The sequence below is a fragment of the Cucumis melo genome, chromosome 11 (assembly GCF_025177605.1).
Source record: "Cucumis melo cultivar AY chromosome 11, USDA_Cmelo_AY_1.0, whole genome shotgun sequence".
NCBI classification, from domain to species: domain Eukaryota; kingdom Viridiplantae; phylum Streptophyta; class Magnoliopsida; order Cucurbitales; family Cucurbitaceae; genus Cucumis; species Cucumis melo.
Window position 1 is genome coordinate 33,342,609 of NC_066867.1, and position 20,281 is coordinate 33,362,889.

A 20,281-nucleotide genomic window follows, 5' to 3' on the forward strand; every position below is an offset into this window, starting at 1 on the left:
GATGAACAAAATAGAGAAGAAGAAATGTGTACTATCTCTCACTTCCATCACCTGTCACTCTCATCCACTAATTTTCCTTCTAACATTGACCACAAAAATTCTCTCACCAAACTATCCCATCCCACACCTTTTCACTAATACCCAAAATCATCACCAAAGAAAATTTATTAACCCAAGAACATATATCATTCAAAACAATTACTTACTTGACAATCCTAGTGCAGTTTAGTAGGTAATGGCAAGAACTTTTCATTTGAAAAAATGATGGTTGTTGTTGAATCTTAGAACGTGAAAAACAAACTTAATAGTGATGTTTTTGAAACATTCACATCCTCTCATTTCTTACCAATAAAAAGGATATCAATATAATATCTATGTACAATATAAGAACCTCAATCATAGAGTACTTCTCCAACAACCACATAGAGAAAGAGAAGAAAAAAGTTTGAACATTTGGGTATACATGACCAAAATGATCGATAATTCGATTTTTGTGTCTAGCTAAATAAACTTGAAAGTAAATATCAGTGGGGTTGGGTTTTTTGAACTTTCAAGTAGCTAGTTGTTGTTGTTGTTGTTGATTTTTTTGATGATGGGAATTAGGTTGATGGTCTTGTTGAAAGGTGATGAAAAGGGCTTTATTATTTAGTGAAGTTTGAGAAGGAGGAGGAGGAGGAGGAGGAGGAGGGGTTAACATAGAAATATTACTGAAAGGAGGATGAAGTAGGAAAATCTCATTTTGTAGACAAGAGGAATAGGTGTGGAAAGTGGTGGGTGTCACATTCAACTCAAACCCTAATCCAAACAGGAAATCCACTTCTAGAAAGTTTATTTCTCTTGTGCTGATCCCTCCAACTCTTGCATAGAAAGCATTGTTGTAACACCTGAGAAACAACTACAAATATCAATATAATATCTTTTATTTTCTTTTCAAGTCATGTATAGTACTTATACCATTAACCTTAAAATTAAAGGTAGGCCTTTGTGTGTGTGTGTGTGTGTGTGTGTGTATAAAAAGACAATTTAAAGAGAAGTGATCAAAAGCTTCAAATCCCTCAAAACTCAATGTAATTATCCAATGAAACATACACTTTTAATTTCTAAGAGTATTATTCTTCATTTATGGTCTCCTTCAGATTTTATTGAAAAAACATCATTGTCATACTTATAATTAGAGAGAATAATTTAGACCTTTTGATTATTAAAATTACCTTCAAAAGTTGTCTATAACTCTCTTATTCGAGCAATTAATGAAACAAAAGGTAGACTTTTAATGTAATTAAAATCTAAATTGATTCACTGATTCACATGTGAAAGTTTATAGCTTTATATTAAAGTTATAAATCTCACACAATATTTATTTAAATGAAGTTTAATAAAGAATTAAGATAAATAGATATATCAATAATAGAGTTTAGTTTTGAATATAAATTGATATGTATTAAGTTAAGTCTTCAAACAAAAAACTCAATAACTTGAAAACTCTCTATGGGAGAATCATCTCCACACTCCCAAGATTAGTGAGAAGTGGGCCATGTGCATGTATAATGCAAGGAGTGAAAGTACTTCTTAACACCCAATTATTACAATAAAGAAAACAATTCCCTAAAAAAACTTTTCCACTCCTTTTGTAAAAGTATTGCTTTGTTAGAAGTGATGAACTGATCAAAACTTGTTATGGATGAGAAGAAAAAAAATAGAAATTTAAACTTACAAATCATCCATGAACTTGGCAGCAACAAGAACACTTGTAATGAGCAAACGATGAACATTATAAGAATTGATGGGCAGCAATGGTTGCTTTTGAGCAAACCGATCAAGATAAACATAAGCAACAATGAAGCAAGAGTTGCTACAATTTGCATACTTGAAGATCCTTTCAAGGTAGCTTTGAAGAGAGATTGATGGACGAGTCAACCCGTGAAATGCCGAGTTCTTCTGTGTTTCGGTGGCCAAGTCGTTATCGTCGAGATCATCGTTTGACTCGGCCACTCTTTGAAGTACAGAAGAGAGGAAAGTGATGAGCTTTGGCATAGAACAAGAAGTACTTTCTTCAGCTTCCACCATTGAAGAAGAAGAAGGGATGCTCTCTCTCTCTCTCTCTCTCTCTCTCTCTCTCTTTCGGTTGGCTTTGCTGTTGTGTGTGTAAAGTTTTTTGTTCTACTAAATTTCTTCTGTTGTTGTCTATGGTTGAATAAATATAAAGAGGAGATGAGGGGTGTGGTGGGTGTAAAGAGGTGGGGGCACTTTTGGTGTCTACAATATGGGAGAGAATATTTCAAGCAACCTTTTTTTTTTTTTTTTTTGAGAGAGAGAGAGAATGGAGTTTTTAGAAATTTGTTTGAGAATATAGTAGTTGTTTAGTATTATTGGATACTTTGTCAAAGTTTTGTATCTTCCAACATCTAAAATCTTTGAAGAGATGGACATGGTATGTAAGAAAATTGTTGTCTAAAGATTTTTGTAGACAAAATAGACTACAATCAACAGCTACCTCACATTTTTATCAAAGGTAGGAGGGATAATATAATTAGGAAAGACATCTTTTCGAAGCAAAGAACAACTCTGAGAAGATATCAAAGTTACAATAATGTGAGCAGTTTTGTTCTCCTTTCTTAAGATGTGATAAAAAATAAAGATATTAACAAAATTTGCAACAAAAAAATATCACTTCCAATGTACCAAATTCAACAACAAACGACAAATTAGATTCGAACCACTTGCGCTCAATTGCAACAAGGTCCTTAAAATAGCTTTAACATGACATACAAACACTCTAACCATTGTATTATTCGTCGACCCTAATTTCTAAAGAGTTTGAAATCAATAAAAAAAATTCATACTAGTTTATGACTAACTAAGCTACATTGAGTTCAACAAATTTTTTAACTTGCTCAATCGAGTTAAAAAACCTACTCGACCTTTTGAATGTAGTAAATTTTGAAAATAGTATGGGGGGAGAGTCCCACTTTTTTCCTTTTGCTTCCACTACCGATATAATGTGACAAATTTTTATTACAAAATCAATAAGATAGTTTGATAAAATGTGGTTGATTTGATATCATTAAGGAGCCAATAGATAATGCCAATTTATAGGGACAATGAGATTGGTCCCTTTTGACACAAAAGTTAGAGGAAATTGGGTAGGGACAATGATTTTTGTGTCTCATACTTTTGGTCATTCCCCAATTAACTTAGGGAAAGAGGAAAATAAATAGTTATTGACAAGGAAATTGGTGTCATTTTCTTGAAATAAATTGGACATCTTTTGGTTGATTTTATGTTCTAAATGTTTATAGCTTCTCATACCCATCATGTGCATACCATGTGCAACTTTTTCCCCTTCATATGGATTCCTCACTTTTTTTTTCTTCTTCTTTCCTTTTCTTTTAAAATGGAATCTTGCATGTGTTGTGGATTTAGATCAAACCAAGTGACATAACATGGATTTGCTATGTTGATCCAAAGCATTAGAATATAATTCTCTACTTTTTTGTTCTAAGTCCCAAAATTTCGGGTTCCAAAATCAAGTTCTTGATATTTTGTTTTGTACGATTTCATTTGACTCCCTTTAAATAGTGAAGTAATCACAATAAAGATGATAAGAGAAAATACTATTGAACAAAGAGTTATCTTAATGTTAGAAAAAAAATTGAAGTAACTGGAGGAGAGAATAAACATCAGACCCTAAAGTTTAAAAATGCACATAAAATTTTCTTATCTTGAGAGAATAAGTTGACAGATGGTTTTTTTCTTTTTAATCATACCACAAAAGATGAAATCCCACTATATAAGGAACCTAACAAAAGGAACATCTTTCGACACTGTCAAAAAAAGACTTCAACTGTTGAGAATAAGTGATAAAAAGCAGTTTAAAATATCCTTTTAAAGCATTGACACTCATATAGGGAGCTTTGAAACTTGGAGTTATAGCTCTAGCCCACACCTCCCTACTTTCAAGTCCCATAACTTTTCTCTCTCTTTTTTTTTTTTTTTTCTAAAACAAATATGATGCTAGATCAATCTCAACCTTGCTTCAAAATGTTGGATAAAACAATCAATTTAAGCCTAACTCAATAGATTTAGACAATGCTCCATACTAAAAGGTCAAAAAGTTGGAATCCTAAGTGAAAGAAACAATTTCTCCACCACCAAACAACAAGATCTATTACGCACCAAACAGACATTAAATCCAACAAACAGAATATATATACACACACATATACATATATCCAATACAAAATCACAATCACATAGAACATGTCAACATGATAAATCTTCCAGCATTTAAGGCCGAATTGAAATGACTTTTTAAGCGTGGAAAAAAAAATATGAAGCTCAACTTCATTTACATGCATGTAATTAGAGAAACACAATAAATTTTGTGTGTAAATGATTTAAAGGAAAATTGGGGTATAGTGGGAAAGAAAAAGGAGAAAGGGAAATAGTGAAAGCTTGGAATGAGGAGCAAGTTGAAGAGGTGGCAGCGTCTGTTCAAATGCGAGTTGGAGTGAAGCAAAAGGGAAAAAATTATTGTCTTTTTTTAAGTGTTCACAAACAAAACAAAATAGATATTTTTAAATAATAATAATGTGTAAAAAAAAAAAAAAAGTAGTGTTGCTATGATGAAGTCTAGCATTGCTCCAACACCATGTGGTGGCCATGTGAGATGAGTAGTTCAATACATCATCTCTAATTCTAATCTATCATTCTATATTGCTTCTATAGCTTTCCTCTCCAATCAATTTCTTGCTACCATATAAATTATAAATATGAGAGAGAAAGAGATAGCAAAATGAATGACAATTTATCATTTAAACATAAATGAGAAGAGACCCTTTCATCAAAAATTCATGAAAGAGGCCTCCCAACTTAGCAAATGCTTCAACTTGCCAGAAAGGGAAAAAAAAAGGGATAAAAAGAGAAAGAGAATGACTTATTAAGATCCCGATAATAATAAAACAAAATACAAAGATAAAACTATTTTGCGATACCATGAAAAATTGCAATGTCAATAGCATCTCCCACAAAGCACCTACTACGGACTTATTCATCTATATGATTGGCCTCTCTAAATCATTCTATTTATCTTAAGACTCCTTAGCTAATTATCACTATCCAAAAGAGGACTCAATTGGATTATTCGTGATCATGATGGTCTAACTCTTTTATGCGGTTGCAATTTCACTCCAAGGAAGGGGTCATTGATCTTCTAAAAGTGGAGGCTGTTGTGGAGATTCTGGAAGCAATTAAATAGGAATTGAAAGGGTCCAATCCAATCTGCCCTTAGTTGTCAAATCTAATGCGTTGAAGGTCATTAATATCATAAATGAGGTGGATTCATCTATTTCTGATATCGAAACTTCATTAAGGATATTTCTTGTGTGGTCAAGTCTGTTAATGTTTTCTTTGGCAAGCGGCTTTGGTATCCTCTGAGAGTTGCTTTTTGATCTGAAGATGTTCTCTCCATTATCCGTGACGAGAGGATTAGGTTGCAATAGTGATTTTCTTTATTTCTTTGTTTTGCTTAAAAAAAATACAATCGAAGAAAAGAAAACTATATCCTTCCTAATAACCTACTAAAAAATGGTTGTAGTGTAGTTGTAAGGCCACATCTGTGATACATGAAAGGAGGGAATTTTGTGAGGTTATTTGGGAACTTGTTTTTACCTTTCTCATTTCCTACTTGGAACTTACAAATGTGTTCTAGGTTCAACTATTCACCGTCATTGAAACAGTGAGTCCAACTCTGTCTCTATATTTTTTAAGGCTGAACACGTATGAACTTACTTTTTCTTCAATAAGAAAGCAAGTTATTAGCATAACCAGCAAAAAGACAACCTAGGGGCGGGGAGTTTCTTTCGCCTTTCTCTCTCTCTCACTTTTTTATTTTTTTTCCATGGGAAGAAGTGTTATTCACAGAAAGAGCAAAAAGACAGCTCAAGAGTTGGGAAAGAGGAAACCTTGCACAAAATAACTACAACAAGAGCCTTCAAATCAGAAACAATCAATCACAATAAGACATCAAGATTACTAAAGAACTTACCGGTGGATACTTTTGACCACTACTTGAGTGAATAATCTTTCCGACCTCTAATCGGAGACTTTAGTTGAATCCCTAACAATCTTCTTCCTAACAGTTATCATGTCATTTAAACATTAATAATTCTATTTCAATCTAGATATTATATATGCTTACTAAAATATGTATATATGTGATTAAGAATTTACCACTTTAAAAATTCTTTTTTTTTTTTATTTATTTATTTGTAAGCATCCAAACTTAAACGGACCAACTGTTCTCACAGAATCGTTTGACCCTACCACATTTGGTTCCCAAGGTACCAATGTAGCATGTTATATCTAGGTAGGCAGTTGTCATAGCTCGAACTTATTTCCTCTAAGCCCTTTATTTGACTTGATACATAGCCATTATTGACCTCTGAGCATTATTGACCTCTAAGCCAATCCATAGTAGTTTAAAGAACTTCTTAGTCAATATAACACATCTAAATATAAAAGTTCAATTTAAACTAAACCTCAAGTTTTCAGAAACGTTTAATCGTTAACATCAGATTAAACATATAAACCTCGATCTTCTACAAAATGTACAAAATGAATTATTATTAATATACCAACCATAACCATGTCATATACATCATAATAAATTAGTCATCGAAAACATTATGTATAGAATTAAATAGAAAAGATCCAAAACCCGTGCTTGTTTTTGTGGCGGCAATTCATGAGGTTGACAGAAGTTAGTTTACAGAAAACATAATAACTAAAAGTATCTAGGAAAAAAAAGTGTCGTACAAGAAACAGTACACTAAAAATTAGGGTGATTTAATGCAATTATATCCAAAAAAATAATCTTTGCCTAGAAGGAACCGACTATTCAAACTAGATTTCGTACAGATTAATTGATGGTAACTTCTATATCGAGGACAAGAGAAGGGTACTTTACTTTACATCAGCATCCTGGCCAATTTTTCTGCAAAAGATCCATATTCCCAGAGTAACCATGAACGAACACTTTTGGTTCCGTCACCTGCATATATAATAAATACAGTCTAAGAAACGTCTAGAATTTGACGTACATTTGTTCATTCAAGAGAAAGTTATGTACCAATAAAATAGGTGGAAATCCAATTTGAAGGCGCAACCTCGAAAACCCACTTATGGAAAATAAGCAATTGAATCCGTCAATAACTGGATGCTCACTGAACAGGTATAACAAGAGTGGGATCACATAAGCACACTTATCCAATAAACCCTTTCTTTTACAGGTGTATAGAACAGAGATATCTAAGAGTGCTAACATGGAACGAAAATTTAGGATGATGAGAGGTGTCAGCATATAATATAGGAGGGGAGAAGTGAGTTTCTAGAAACATGTTGCTCAAAAAGTTGCCTCATCAGGACGATGAAAAACTTACTTAACAAGATAGGTGAAGTTTTTCAGTTGTAGTTGATGCAGTGGAATGTCTTCTTCCTTGGAATACCTGTGTTACATGCAGTTCTCCGTTAACGGTAAGACCACATCAATGAATTAGGTGCACATCAAGGTTATTGGATACACTTGGAGAGCAAAGTTTTCTTTTTTTCCTCTTTCCTATATTAAACTTTAAACAAGAGTAGTAGATCTACAAAAGGTCTAACATGAACACAGCATAGCAAACCGAAGTGCACCAAGAATGGAAATGTAAATATCTAGGGAATTATTCCTCAATTTATTTATTCATTCACAAAAAAAAAAGGTTTTTTTTTGTTCGGCTAAAAAATACAAACCCCAGTCTTTACCTTCCATAAACATGTTGAAAGAAGAAAAATGAAATTAGAAACGCCATAGTTGTCAAATTTTCACTTTTCTTAGTAAGTACACTCCCGTGGCCCCTATGCTCTCTCTCTTATTCCGTTCTAAAATTTTCATCTTATATAAGAAGTTATTCACAAATCCAAGGCCAGAACTAAGTTACCTCCATGGAAAATCATTTTCACAAAAGCGTGAAATTCCATTCATGGCTGAAAATGTGTCAATATGAACCCATTGCTCATCAGAGTTGGATAGACAGCCTGTTCAAGGAGCTCAACATTTTGTTGAGAAACGTATGGTTAAAAAATGCAATAAAAGATGGCGATATAAGGAAACAGAGCAGACAAGCAGAGGCCAAAGGGTGAGAGCCGAAAACCAGTATCATTGAGAAAAGAGAAAAAGAAGACAAGGACCTGACGAAAATAACGGGAGTACAAAAACAGGTATTCTACACTGCAGAAAAAATTGGAACCTATAACAAAGAATGTATAACCAGAACCAGAGTACTTCAAACATTCACAAAGACTTGGGGATTGGGAGATATGAAAGACTCACCAGTCCGATGCAACTCTTTCAATGCATAACCACTTGAGTAGTTCTTATATGATGCCAAGAATGTTATCACAGTGCACCCTAGACTACAAAGTAGAAATGAGCGGATAAAGAGGTAAACATATCAATCCAAGCAACACAGAAATGTCATCAACCTGATTAGAAGTAGTCCCAGCATAATAAGATAAAGCAACTTCCAAAAGGTCTTCTGTCTATTGTTGTATCTGCCACAAGATATTATTGGAAGCTATATAATCGGTACGGAAAAAATAATGTGAATAGCTGGAGGCTGGAAAAGGAAAGAATTTAAGTGAATTTACAATAAAAAGAAAGTATTTCAGTATGACATGAAAGGCAACAAATTCAATAGTATATTTTAACATAAAAGGCAAAACACTGAAACAACAAATAACAACCAAAAAATCGGCATCTTGTTAACTTTGAAGTACAAATGTCAATCAAGAAAATCATGTCATTGCATATAGTAAAGTAACCGTTAACAGTATTAAAAAGTCAGGAGGTGAAACTGAAAGAAAATCAGGACAAATGCAGACTCCCTAGTTATTACATTCTGCAGAGAAAATATTTGTAATCTTGCTAGTGGCTTAAGAAATATGAAAATCAAATCATACATTCTGTTGGCTGCAATTGCTGCAGACAGGTTGAACATTGGAACGGAACTAATAATGAAGCGGAGCTCCTGCCAAGTAAAAGAAGATGATATCTTCAAGATAAAATATGACGTTCATGATGCAACAGACCAACGGTGAGTTACCTTGTGAGGAAGCTTAGAGTAAAGTAATATGAAGCACAAAACTGGGAGAACGAATGGCAATACTCTCTTGTCAAGAAAGACACCGAGCTGCAGAAGAGTACACATTAAGTTCAGTTGTAAAGGACAGTATAGAGACAAAACCAGATTTCTTACAGAGCACTTGTAAGATAGAAAGACTCATATATAGTTTTCTATTAAAAAATATATCCTTGGTGAGACAATATGGTAAACTCAATAGCATGATTCTTTTTATAAATGAGACTAGAAATGGTATGCCAATACCCTGGAACAAAATTAGAACTACCACACCGTTCCATGTTACGGACACACCATTAAAGTCCACATTTCTATTTAACATTTGGATGGATTACTTCTGCATTAGTAAGTTTTGAAATGTTTAGTAAAGGTCAAAGGTAATACTGAAACTTATGAAAGAATATGGGTATTTTTAAACAAATAGCAAAATTCAAAGGTATTTTTTTGTATTTTACCCAGAAAAATTACACTGCAAGACCACTTACATGCCTGATAACATGTGTACTTCTATGTGTAAAAAAGAAAATAGTTGGCAGCTGGTTTCAGGAAAATCATAAAGTCAACAGCCTATGTACTTCTATTTTCTATACAACTGTTATATTTCAATGTGTAATATTGCGACACAAAAGTATAGAATCTTGTTTTATCATTGAGAAGTATGACTTGAATAAGATGCCAGAGAAGCATTCCACAACTGGTATATGAGTTTACAGACAAAAGAAAACACAATGCGAAGCTACAGAAGTAAAATCTTCGGTTAACATTGTTCAAAAAGACTCACCAGAAAAAGAGGATATCCAGCAAGTAATGATCGTGGAAGTGCAGAAGTGAAATACCAATGCATTGGGTGCGTCTGGTGTCAATGGTTATTAAGGATGTGTACTGGTCTATCTCAGAGAGATGGCCTGATGGTAGCATTGTCGACATCATGATTTACACACTAGGAAATAATCTTCCCAAGAGGAGGGGGGGGGGGGGGGGGGGGGGGGGGGGGGGGGGGGGGGGGGGGGGGGGGGGGGGAATCAACCGTTACTTAATAGTTTATAAACCAATTTTCTTAAAATGTTCCATTGAGATGTGAGTGTTGTGAAGGTTGAGATTATTCTGGGGTTTCAAAACATTAATAATGAGCTTAAAAGTCTCGAAAGTACAACTTGAGTCACTCCCAGAGTAAGTCACTCTAAACTAACGGAAAACATCTGTAAGAACATTTGGATTTAGTCAAATATGTTTTCTGCTGTCACCATTTCTGATCTGATTTCTCTCTCGTAAATCTTTTACAAATTTATTGTATTCACCCACCTATAAATGGGTCACTTTGTTTCTTCAGCAATATAGTGAAATATAAAAAATCTTCTATCTCTAATTTCCTTGAATCTTATGTTGATATAAGAGCCTTTTGACTTACGTCCCAGTCAAATATTGTTGTCTCTACCCCCATGCTTCCCTACTTTCAAATATGTGTAACCTCTCCCCAGATTCCAATAAGCCAATTACGATCATTGGAAATTTCAAGTATCTGCAATTCTAAAAGCACATGCTCTTTTTGGCAAAATTGATGAATCAAAGTAATGAAAAGTAATGGAAGTTTGATCACAAGGGAGAAAGTGGAAGGTGAAAGAGTTACATGGATAAAAGTAACGGAAGTTTGATTACAATTGGTCCATTGAAGGTAATCTGGGCTTATATCCCTTGTTTGGGAGCTGGATGCGGAGTATGTTGTCGGAGATTGATCATACTGTTCTGGCGGAAAGGTTGATTCATCCGTATGCGCAAAGAGAGATCTGCTTTGAGATTTGTAGATACTTGAAATTTCCACTAAACATAATTGGTGGAGTCAGTGCGTATTGGGATCAGGTTATAGATATTTGAAAGGAGTGTGGGGTAGAGACAGCAGTGTTTAATTGGGAAGGAGAAGGAATCTTGAGATTAAAGGTTCTGTATATTTTACTGTATTGCTCAAGAAACAAACTGACCCTCTATAGATCGGTGGACATCACTATATTTACAAAAGATATACAAGAGAGAAATCCCGAAAATGTTACAACAGAAAATTATATTTGACTAAATCCTAATAAGAATCAAGAAGCTAAACATGCTTTTACAAACATTTTTTTGTTTTCAAGGATACACCCCATTCTGAACTTCGATTTAAAACAGAATTGAACCAGAAAACATGAAATTCAGGCCACAATAATTTCTTCCAGAGTATTGAATCAATGAAAACTGTAAGACCTGTAAAATAAGCAGATACAGATCAAGATATAAGCCAAAATTAATAGTGAAGAACGAACAAAAATAAACTATTTAAGGAAACTAATACCATTGATAAAATGCATACGCAGAAAGCAAGGCCTCACCTAAGCCAAAAGAGTTACAGCTAAATGAAGAATTAAAATGCAAGCACGTAATAGCTTACTAACCTATGCACAACAAAGCAACACCAATGCAGCGCTTCAGTGCCCCCCAAAATGATATTGATTTGATCTGTTCGGAAAAAAGAAAATAAAATTATTGGGAGTAGCCACACTTCTTGGAGAGGATGGTTGTAGATGTAATCCCTTTTCCTCATCCAACTTGTTCGCCTTACATTGCCAAGAGTTTTGCAATTGGCTTGATTTTGGAATAGGCATTTTCAGCTCGAAGTGATTTAGTTAAAATTACTCAGGTAAAAGTGTTTGACTACAGTACATTACAATGTTTGGTTTTACACTTTTAAATGTGATTTTGACATGGGTGAGAGAGAGAGAGAGAGAAATCATAAAGAATCATCAGTTTGCATAATCTAGGCACAAATGTATCTTTTATTAAAAGGACAAGAAAGATAGAATTAATAAAAATATTAAACATAGAAGATGCAAACTTTCATTTTACCAGTGAAATATCGTTTCTGTTATCTTCTAAAAACAGAATTATGGAAATTAACATGAAAAAATCACAATTGATGTGAAAAACAATAAAAAACAAGAAATGAATTTAAACCAAAACCTCTGTAGCATCCACATACCACCAAAAACTCCAAGCCAAGAGGGCAAAGAAGTAACAGCATGTCGCATCTAAAGATGATTGTAGCAAATATCTGATGACAGCCAGAGAGAGAGGTGAGAAGGATTGGCATAAAACCAAATACTGACATGTAATGCAACTAAAACAGGTACATAGTTGAATAATTCAATTCAAAACAAATCCACCGTTCAAGGATGAACTATTAGTCTCAAGAAAACTCCAGATATGGATGGTAACTTCTAAAACTGTTCCAAAAGGGAGGGGAGCTACCATAATAGTGACAGAAACTCATTAGACTGAATTTGTTGCTTCTTTATTTTAGTTTCCAGACAAACTTCAGACTATACTTTCTTGCTATAATGATAGATAAGATGGCAGAAAAAAAATATTTACCACCTTTTACATTTACATCATATCTTATTACTAAAAAAGCTGATATTTCATCTTTTGATGCACATACCAAGTAACTCAATGCTGCATAGGAGCTCCCTTTGAGCCAGTATCCATACACCATGTTCACTGCAACAATCATGAAAAATGAGGGCTTAAAGTGCATGGAATATAGTGTATTAAGAAAGAACAAACGTGAAAAATGAATGTTGATGTGTAAAGGCATTATATAGTCATAAGCCTAGAATGGATACCAAGAGAAAGGACCAAAACTTTCTGAACATATTTCCCAGTATTTCCTTTAAGCTGAAAAGTTCAAGTAACCCAAACATGAACCGCTATGCAAATACAATTTTGAAAAGACAGGACAAAAGGATAGATTTTTTATATCTGAAATCCCATGTGAGATGAAATGCATAACTAATAGACCTTTTACCTACTACCATGAAACCAACATTATACTGGATTATAAATGGGAATCATAGGTAAATATACTCACTTTAATTTAGTCATTTTCAACCTGAGCAATTTAAATGTGTGAAATGATGCTCATATTTAAAAAAGAATATTATTCTTATTAAATAATAAAATAAAATAACCTGCACAAAGAGCTAAGATATTAGGAAGAGGTCGGGTAGCATAGAACAGCAGATGAAACTGGATTGAAGTGAGTATAATATAAAAAGCTTCAACTTGATGTCCAAATTTGTTCCGTATCTGTCCAAACAATCAGCAACTTAGCATGGAATAGGGCATCAAAGTCAAATATCAAATGAAAGTATCAGTACATGTATACAAATTTCAAATTTATGATCATTTTCCAGTGTATATTCATTAATTATTTTTCATCTCTTGTCAACCGAAATACTATCATATGCCTTTGTCACATAAAGGTGGCCATCCTTGACCATATACCAAAAACTAAAAAGTCCATCAAAGAGTTGTGTGTATTAATTTTCTCGCGTTTGTTGAACATAGTGCTTATCTGAAATGGACTTCAGCACTGTTTCGTTTTCTTTGTTTCAAAACCATGGTTTCGTACATACACACACACACACACACACTCCTCTCAGTAATAGAAGTAAATATATTGCAGTTGAGCTCTAGATTCTTAGTATGTTTACTAATCAATATGAAATAATATGGTGCAAAATTACCTGCATGTGATCTAATAATCAAAAACTTCCATAAAAAATTGTTCAAAATCATGAATTCAAGGCTTCTAGGACTAGATGACTAACCATACTCATAAAAGTATAAATTGATGGTAGCCTACCTGAATACGGAAGAAACGTAATGTTGACAGTACAACACAGCCTAATACTATGCGAACTGCACAGAGAAAATTACAATATTTGAAACTTACGTTTAAAATACAAAAGAAATAAAGAAATGACAAAGAATATGCACAAAAGGAACATAGCTCTTGAGATTGCTTCTACTAGTATACAGAAGTATCAAAATTTGATTTGTTACCTGCTAACAGTCCATATATTTTGGGCAAGTGTAGCAAGTTTATGATCAGTACAAATGGAGACGCTAGAAATGATACAAAAAGTGCACCTACGAAACCAGAATTACTAATTAGGCTCAGGAAAAATACCAATGTACCACGTCACTTAGTAAATGACAACAAATAAGAAAACGAAAAAATCCACATATTAATAAGTTGAATTTGAAGATTACCAATAAAAGTGCGAGGAACCACTCCGGGAAACTCCAAGTGATCGTACTGAGGTTTACAAAAAAGTTACATAATATTCATATATTTCATTAGAAACTCCAATTATAATCCACTTCAACGAAAGAATCTATACTTCTTACATTGTCGATATGCTGCCGATGATATAAAATATCGTGCATTGCCTGAAAATTACTACAATTATTAAGCTCCGTCAATGTCCTTAATCATCACCACATATCTAAAACGATAAACTATCGATACACTACATCAAATTATCACTATCGGTGATAAACATGAAGTGAAATTCTTGGTCGAGTCGAGTAAGTGAACCTGAACGTTGAAGCTCTCTTCAACTTTAGTGTAAGGCACCATGAAGGCATAAAATGCGACTATGGATCCCAAGAGAAGATCGTAGCGGAAGCGCTCGATGAATTTTGATGATTTGGGAGCCATTGTTGGAGGAGCTGAACTTCAGAAACTCGAAGAACAAAGAATGTGTTTGTTTAGCTCAGAAGTAAGAGAATGAGACGAAGAAGCGTGAGATTGTAGGCTTACATGGGCTGGGCTTCAATTTCTACTTGGGCCGACCTTCTTAAATACTGTGGCCTTTTTCATAAGTATATAACGATATTTACGTTTACTATTAATAAGAGTCGTACGTACGGACTTTGCTGCCTTTAACAATTTTTTAAAAATATTGCTATATACTTAATAATAATTAATATGTAAATTATTACTTATTATAATTATCTTTTTAATTAAATAAAATGATGTCTATTAGGTCGATAATTTGAAATAAAATAAATAAATCTTAGTTTATATTTTACTTTATACAATATACCAAAAAATTAATTTTATCAGTATTTTCCTCTATCCTAACTAAACTAAAATATTTATCCTTAACAAAATTAAATGCGGTGAATTTGTGTGTTTTCTTGCATTTAAAATAGTTTATTTTTTATTATTCTTAGAAAAATCCGTAAAGAAAAAAAAAACTTAATTTCAAGTTTCTCATTTAAATTGAACATTTTGGTTGGAAAATCTCGTCGAGGTTCCTTAGAGGGAAAATTTATATTTTTATGTTTCTACTTCCATTATTAAATGGTTGTTTAAGGTAAGTAACTAAATACATTTTAATTAAGCTTTTTTACTAAAAATGTATAAATTGAATTTAGAAGAAAAAATCTCAATTCAAATCATACAATATAGAAACAAATTAAATGGCCATCAATGTCATTTAGAAGAAAAACATAGAATTTTGTTTTTTTTGTAGAGGCCAACAGCCAAGATTATTGAAGATTAATCTGTATTAGTGGTATATTCTGATGTGTCCTTTATATTTGTATGTTGGGTGTGCTTTTATTTATAAAAAAAAAAATTACTTATTACAGCATTTTTTTTATATATAAAAAAAGTGATATATTAATTAAAAAAGCTTTGAATATACATTTTCAAATAAATTTAACCCATTCATTAATAATTTAATTGTTTTAAATGACAATAATAATTTAATAAGAGACAAGATGTAAGAAATATAATATTCTCTTTAAATTTATATAAATAATAATACCATAATAATTAGAGATAATTTCATCTCTAAAACAAAGAACCTACAACATAACAAACAAGAAAAGAAATACATAAACTAAACTAAATAATAAGAATCACATGGCATTGCAATCCGCCGGCTGGAAAGAAACGGCCAAGTTCTTGATATCATAACCAACCAAGAAGTTGCTCTGTGCAATGTTGCCATAGATAAAGATATTGTCATCCGAAAAAGCCCCGAAGGCCAAGCAAATAGTGTCTTCTGACAACCTAATGAACATGTTTTCTCGTTGGAGTGGCACATCTGCGCCTTCAAAGTGCATAGTAACCGATGGGACTTCATAGTCGTCGGTGGTGGTCGAGAAGCAATAATCCAAAAATTGGCTCGGGTCTTCCGCACGCGGAAGGTTTATGGAGTCGGCAATTGCCGAGCCAAAGTTGCTCATTAAATCGGATGGGAGGTAAGTAAGCGTCGTGCCAGAGTCGATAATGATATTCGCTTCTCCACCCAATTTTGAGGAGACTTCTGGGAAATCAAATTTGTTGTCCCCTACACTCACAGCTTCTAGCTTGAGCGAGTAGAAAGTTTTGTACTGATCTGTTAAACATATGAATAAAAGATCAATACAAGTATATACAAATTTAAATAAGGACAAAAATGAGGATTTTAGAAGTATGTTTACCGCTAGTATAAATAGGGGTTGAGACGGCGCCAGAGCCAGACACATCGGCATTGGAACCAAAGTTAAGTTTGGTGGAGTCCTCCATAGAAGCGTTACCGATCGGCATTAAACAATAAGAGAATTTTCCACCGGTAGCGGGACCCAACTGTGTGACAAGTGAAGCCGGACCACGGCCGAGACCAACAATGCCAGAAACATTGGCATTGAACGTACCAGCATTGTCATGGCCACAACCAATAACAGTACGAGGAAACGCCACGGGACGGCCAGAGGTGGACTGCATAGTAACGGTATCAACGGCAAGGTTTCCATCGCTGTGGGACTTATCGCCGTAAGCAATCGAGTATAAACACTCAGAATCATCGGAACATGAACTACCATCGCCTGAATACGAGCAAACCGGCGAGGAACACGGCACGTTTTTGTAAGTAGCCGATTTACTTGGGTCAAACATCGGCGCGCTTTGTTGGTAACAATTTGAGCATGGTTCGCATTGGGTCCAAATAACGTCACTGCCCGTGTCAGCAACAGCAAGAATCGAAAAGGGCGGCGTTCCGATGGATATTTCAACTAGGTATTCGCCTCCGTTGTTGTAAATGGGAGCCTCCGCCGTGTCTGACGTCAGTACAGCCTTGTTACGGTTGATTGAACGGCGGAGGGCGTTAGCAATGCGGTCGTAGTGAGTCTCTGATGAGTTGTACATAGGGGATTTCGTGGAGTCACGATGGATGAGTTCGACGGTGAAGCCATAGTCACGGGCGGTGGTGGCGGAGAAGACGGCTGTGGAGATTAAGAAAAGAATAGAGAAAATGGGTGCCATTGTTAAGGATGAATCGGTGGTTGATGAATGAAATGAAGGGGGAATTTGATTAAATATATATAGAAGAGCGGAATTTGAAAGGATATTAAAAATGGAAATGAATCGATAGGAAATAAAATTATGATTGTGTAATAATAATGTGATGAATGGGTAGTGGGGTGTTGGAATTTTTGGAATTTAGGGTAATTATGATCCAAGTAATTCATTGAACATTTTGCCATATTTGGTTTTCTTTTTTTCTTTCAAATTTTAGAATACCAATGGTGAATTGTTTTTTATTTTTCCTTCTTTATTTTTCTTAAGAATACTATGTCTAGGATTGATTTGTCGAGTGTGGTAAATTAATTATTTATTTGCATAAGTATAAATAATATTTCCACTTCAAGAATTAAGGGTGTTCCCAATGTACAAAACGGCGATGATGAAAATACGTCGTCGATGCACATTCACGGCGTTGATGAAAAACGACGATGTTTTGTACGGGAAAAGACAAACAAAATATTTAATTATTAACATTTTCTGACGTCATGAATGTGTCATCGGAAAAAAAGAACTCATTCTCGACGTCTTGATGTAGTGCATAAAATATATTTAGCAATTAAATAATATATAGTTCTTCTCCCGACGCCCCATGCATTGTGTCGGAAATGGGCACCCCTGTTCCCAATTGTACTCGTTATGCATCGGGAATAGTCATCCATGTTCCCGACGTCGTGCATGGGGTATCAGAAAATGGTCAAAAATTAATTACGTCATATCATGATTTCCGACGCCCCATATATGGCGTCAGGTAATGGATTTAGGGTTTCCCAACGCCACTAGTGATTTGTCTCGAATGTGTCTGGCTATCCCCAACAAATCGCTAATGGCGTCGGGATCAGGAGAATCTCATGTTTTTTTTTACAATGTTTATAAATTTATGTTAAATTTGGTCTTATTTTAGTAGTTTTCTTGTATAAAAAAAAAGTCTAAGATTTATAATTTTGCCTTAAAAATATAGTGAAATTTTGAAAAAAATGGAGAAAAATTTTTAAAATAAAAAATCAAATTATTTTGACCTATATATTTTCAAATTTCTTTGATTACAAATTTTCTTCTTCAACCCTATATTGGTTGAACTAACAAGAAATCAAGTTTTCACCTTTTAAAATAAAATGTATAAGATCTTATACGAGGTTGCATCTTTTCATATATAAATCTTTCTTATAACTTTTCAATATAATTGAATAACAACATACACTTCATTTATATTTTTTTTCTTTTATGTACTTTACTATAACTTATACAAACATGCCTTCAAATTTATTTTGGCTAGGGTATGAAATGTTTTAACCTACTTTAAATCAAGACACTTTTGATAAGAGTAATTTATTATCAATTAAAATGTTAATTTCATCTCTTTCACCCCTTGCAATAAGATTAAGTAACATATAACTGAAGTAATTAAAATAAAGGACAGTAATTTGGTCTACTTGTCTACACCCTTAATTATATTTTATAAGGTATGTTTACTTTATCATAAACGTTTTTCTATTTCTGTTGCATTCTTACCTTAAATAAAAGAAGAAGAAAAAAATGTTAATTTGAATAAATTTTGTCAAACCTTTATAAGAGGAATTGACAAAAATGAAAAAATTGGAAAAAATATCTACACTTCATAGTAAATTTGTGCAGTGGGTTTTTATCATATGAAGTGTGAATATATATATATATATATTATAAATATTCATTAAAAAAAAACCACTATAATAGACCCTTTTAATTCATTATTTGAAGAAATGTCTAAGGTATATGGAGTGTTATCATCCAATTAATTAAAATTATTTTTCTCAAAAAATAATCAAGAAAACAATATTAAAGTTGCTCAATGATTTTCTTCATGCAATGGTGAATTTTTTAGACTTTTGTTTATTATTATTATTATTCAAAGATTGGATATAAGATATAGAAATGACAGCAAGAAAATTATGTCCATATGTGTATTTTGCTATATTGATAAATATTTTAATAGGTTTTCTCATTTATAATCAATTCCCTATTTATTATTCTACTACTGCTATGCAATGTATTAGAATAGCAAACTATGTGTTTGGTATTAGAAATGTGACTATCTATATTCTTTGAAGAAAAAAGTCTTTATATTAAAAGGGAAAAAAATCTAAATCTTGTAAAACAAAAAACAATATGTACGACTAATTAAAAATGCATGTAAGGATATAAATTTTCAAGGATTAATTTACCCAAAAATCCATGGAAATATTCATCGGATACAAATTATTTTCAAGGATCTTCCATTTTGGTTTGATTTCTCTCTAACACAGTATATAAATATGTCTGTTTGGTATTCTAAAACGTAGATTATTAAGAGTAACAGAACCATTTTTTTCTAAGATTAGAGGATCGGTTGTGTATATTACCAACAACTCAATCTAGGGTGGCAGGTAAGAGACGACCGAGTCCAGGCGACCTGATCTTTTGGCAATGGCGGAAAGTCGTCCTTCCGGTTTTAGCTCTTTCTCTCGAATATCATACTTGAGTAAGCCCTAAATAAAGGCCGATTTCTCTTTTTAGTAACGCAAATCATAGGAAATCTCGTTTTAAGCCATTTGCCATAGACGATCGAACAAGCGGAACTTCAGCGGAAACAAAACAGCCTCAGCAGCCACGGGAAGAACAATAGCATGCAACTGCCCCCTTCAGCTGCGGGGTCTTTCCTTTCTCCGATTGATTTTGGAAACTAAATATATCAAACTATTCATTAGATGGTTTCTAATTTCGAATTTTATAGTTTATCAATATCACACAAATACACCTACTGTGATAATAAAGAAAATTTTCGAATGATCAGTTGTAAACACTTTAAGATCAAACTAGAATTATTATTCTAAAAAGAGACCAAATTACAATTATATTCGAGGGTAGAGACGAAAGTAATATATATTAACTTTATGAAAAAATGAATCCTAATTAA

General features: G+C 33.3%; 3 protein-coding genes across 5 annotated transcripts; all 3 read right to left on the minus strand.

The window, feature by feature from the left end:
• Positions 1–313: 313 nt before the first annotated feature.
• Positions 314–2,470, minus strand: LOC103498997 (cyclin-U4-1-like). The gene is made up of 2 exons (XM_008461854.3): positions 1,715–2,470; positions 314–884 (listed from the first exon to the last, which is right to left on the minus strand). The coding sequence occupies exons 1-2, from the start codon at positions 2,065–2,067 to the stop codon at positions 551–553; spliced, it is 687 nt and encodes a 228-aa protein (XP_008460076.2). The 5' UTR covers positions 2,068–2,470; the 3' UTR covers positions 314–550.
• A 4,198-nt stretch (positions 2,471–6,668) lies between these two features.
• Positions 6,669–14,762, minus strand: LOC103498998 (dol-P-Man:Man(7)GlcNAc(2)-PP-Dol alpha-1,6-mannosyltransferase). 3 transcript variants are annotated; one of them, XM_008461855.3, is made up of 19 exons: positions 14,590–14,762; positions 14,400–14,441; positions 14,262–14,307; positions 14,052–14,138; positions 13,852–13,907; positions 13,175–13,292; positions 12,646–12,704; positions 12,187–12,258; positions 11,603–11,666; positions 11,311–11,414; positions 9,961–10,032; positions 9,144–9,230; positions 9,001–9,068; positions 8,524–8,592; positions 8,372–8,454; positions 7,980–8,076; positions 7,440–7,505; positions 7,130–7,223; positions 6,669–7,051 (listed from the first exon to the last, which is right to left on the minus strand). In XM_008461855.3, the coding sequence occupies exons 1-19, from the start codon at positions 14,710–14,712 to the stop codon at positions 6,974–6,976; spliced, it is 1,485 nt and encodes a 494-aa protein (XP_008460077.1). In that variant the 5' UTR covers positions 14,713–14,762; the 3' UTR covers positions 6,669–6,973. The 3 variants fall into 3 exon arrangements, 2 of the variants coding, with proteins under 2 accessions (XP_008460077.1, XP_008460078.1); XM_008461856.3 differs by having other exon boundaries at positions 14,400–14,451; positions 14,590–14,761; XR_007824961.1 differs by lacking the exon at positions 6,669–7,051 and adding an exon at positions 8,230–8,264 and having other exon boundaries at positions 7,140–7,223.
• A 1,161-nt stretch (positions 14,763–15,923) lies between these two features.
• On the minus strand, positions 15,924–17,310 carry LOC107991689 (aspartic proteinase CDR1-like). The gene is made up of 2 exons (XM_017046994.2): positions 16,491–17,310; positions 15,924–16,405 (listed from the first exon to the last, which is right to left on the minus strand). Exons 1-2 carry the CDS (start codon positions 17,308–17,310, stop codon positions 15,924–15,926), a joined length of 1,302 nt encoding a protein of 433 aa, XP_016902483.1.
• Between the last annotated feature and the right edge of the window lie 2,971 nt (positions 17,311–20,281).

Excerpts from the sequence above, each read along its gene's own strand:
- LOC103498997 (XM_008461854.3), bottom strand. The coding sequence starts at position 2,067 with ATGGTGGAAGCTGAAGAAAGTACTTCTTGTTCTATGCCAAAGCTCATC. Across the intron at positions 885-1,714 it reads GCCAAGTTCATGGATGATTT|GTGTTACAACAATGCTTTCT; the intron begins GTAAGTTTAAAT and ends GTTGTTTCTCAG.
- LOC103498998 (XM_008461855.3), bottom strand. The coding sequence starts at position 14,712 with ATGGCTCCCAAATCATCAAAATTCATCGAGCGCTTCCGCTACGATCTT. Across the intron at positions 11,415-11,602 it reads TGTTGCTTTGTTGTGCATAG|GTCTTACAGTTTTCATTGAT; the intron begins GTTAGTAAGCTA and ends CTTATTTTACAG. Across the intron at positions 8,593-9,000 it reads GCAATTGCAGCCAACAGAAT|ATACAACAATAGACAGAAGA; the intron begins GTATGATTTGAT and ends ATCTTGTGGCAG.
- LOC107991689 (XM_017046994.2), bottom strand. The coding sequence starts at position 17,310 with ATGGCACCCATTTTCTCTATTCTTTTCTTAATCTCCACAGCCGTCTTC. Across the intron at positions 16,406-16,490 it reads AACCCCTATTTATACTAGCG|ATCAGTACAAAACTTTCTAC; the intron begins GTAAACATACTT and ends TATGTTTAACAG.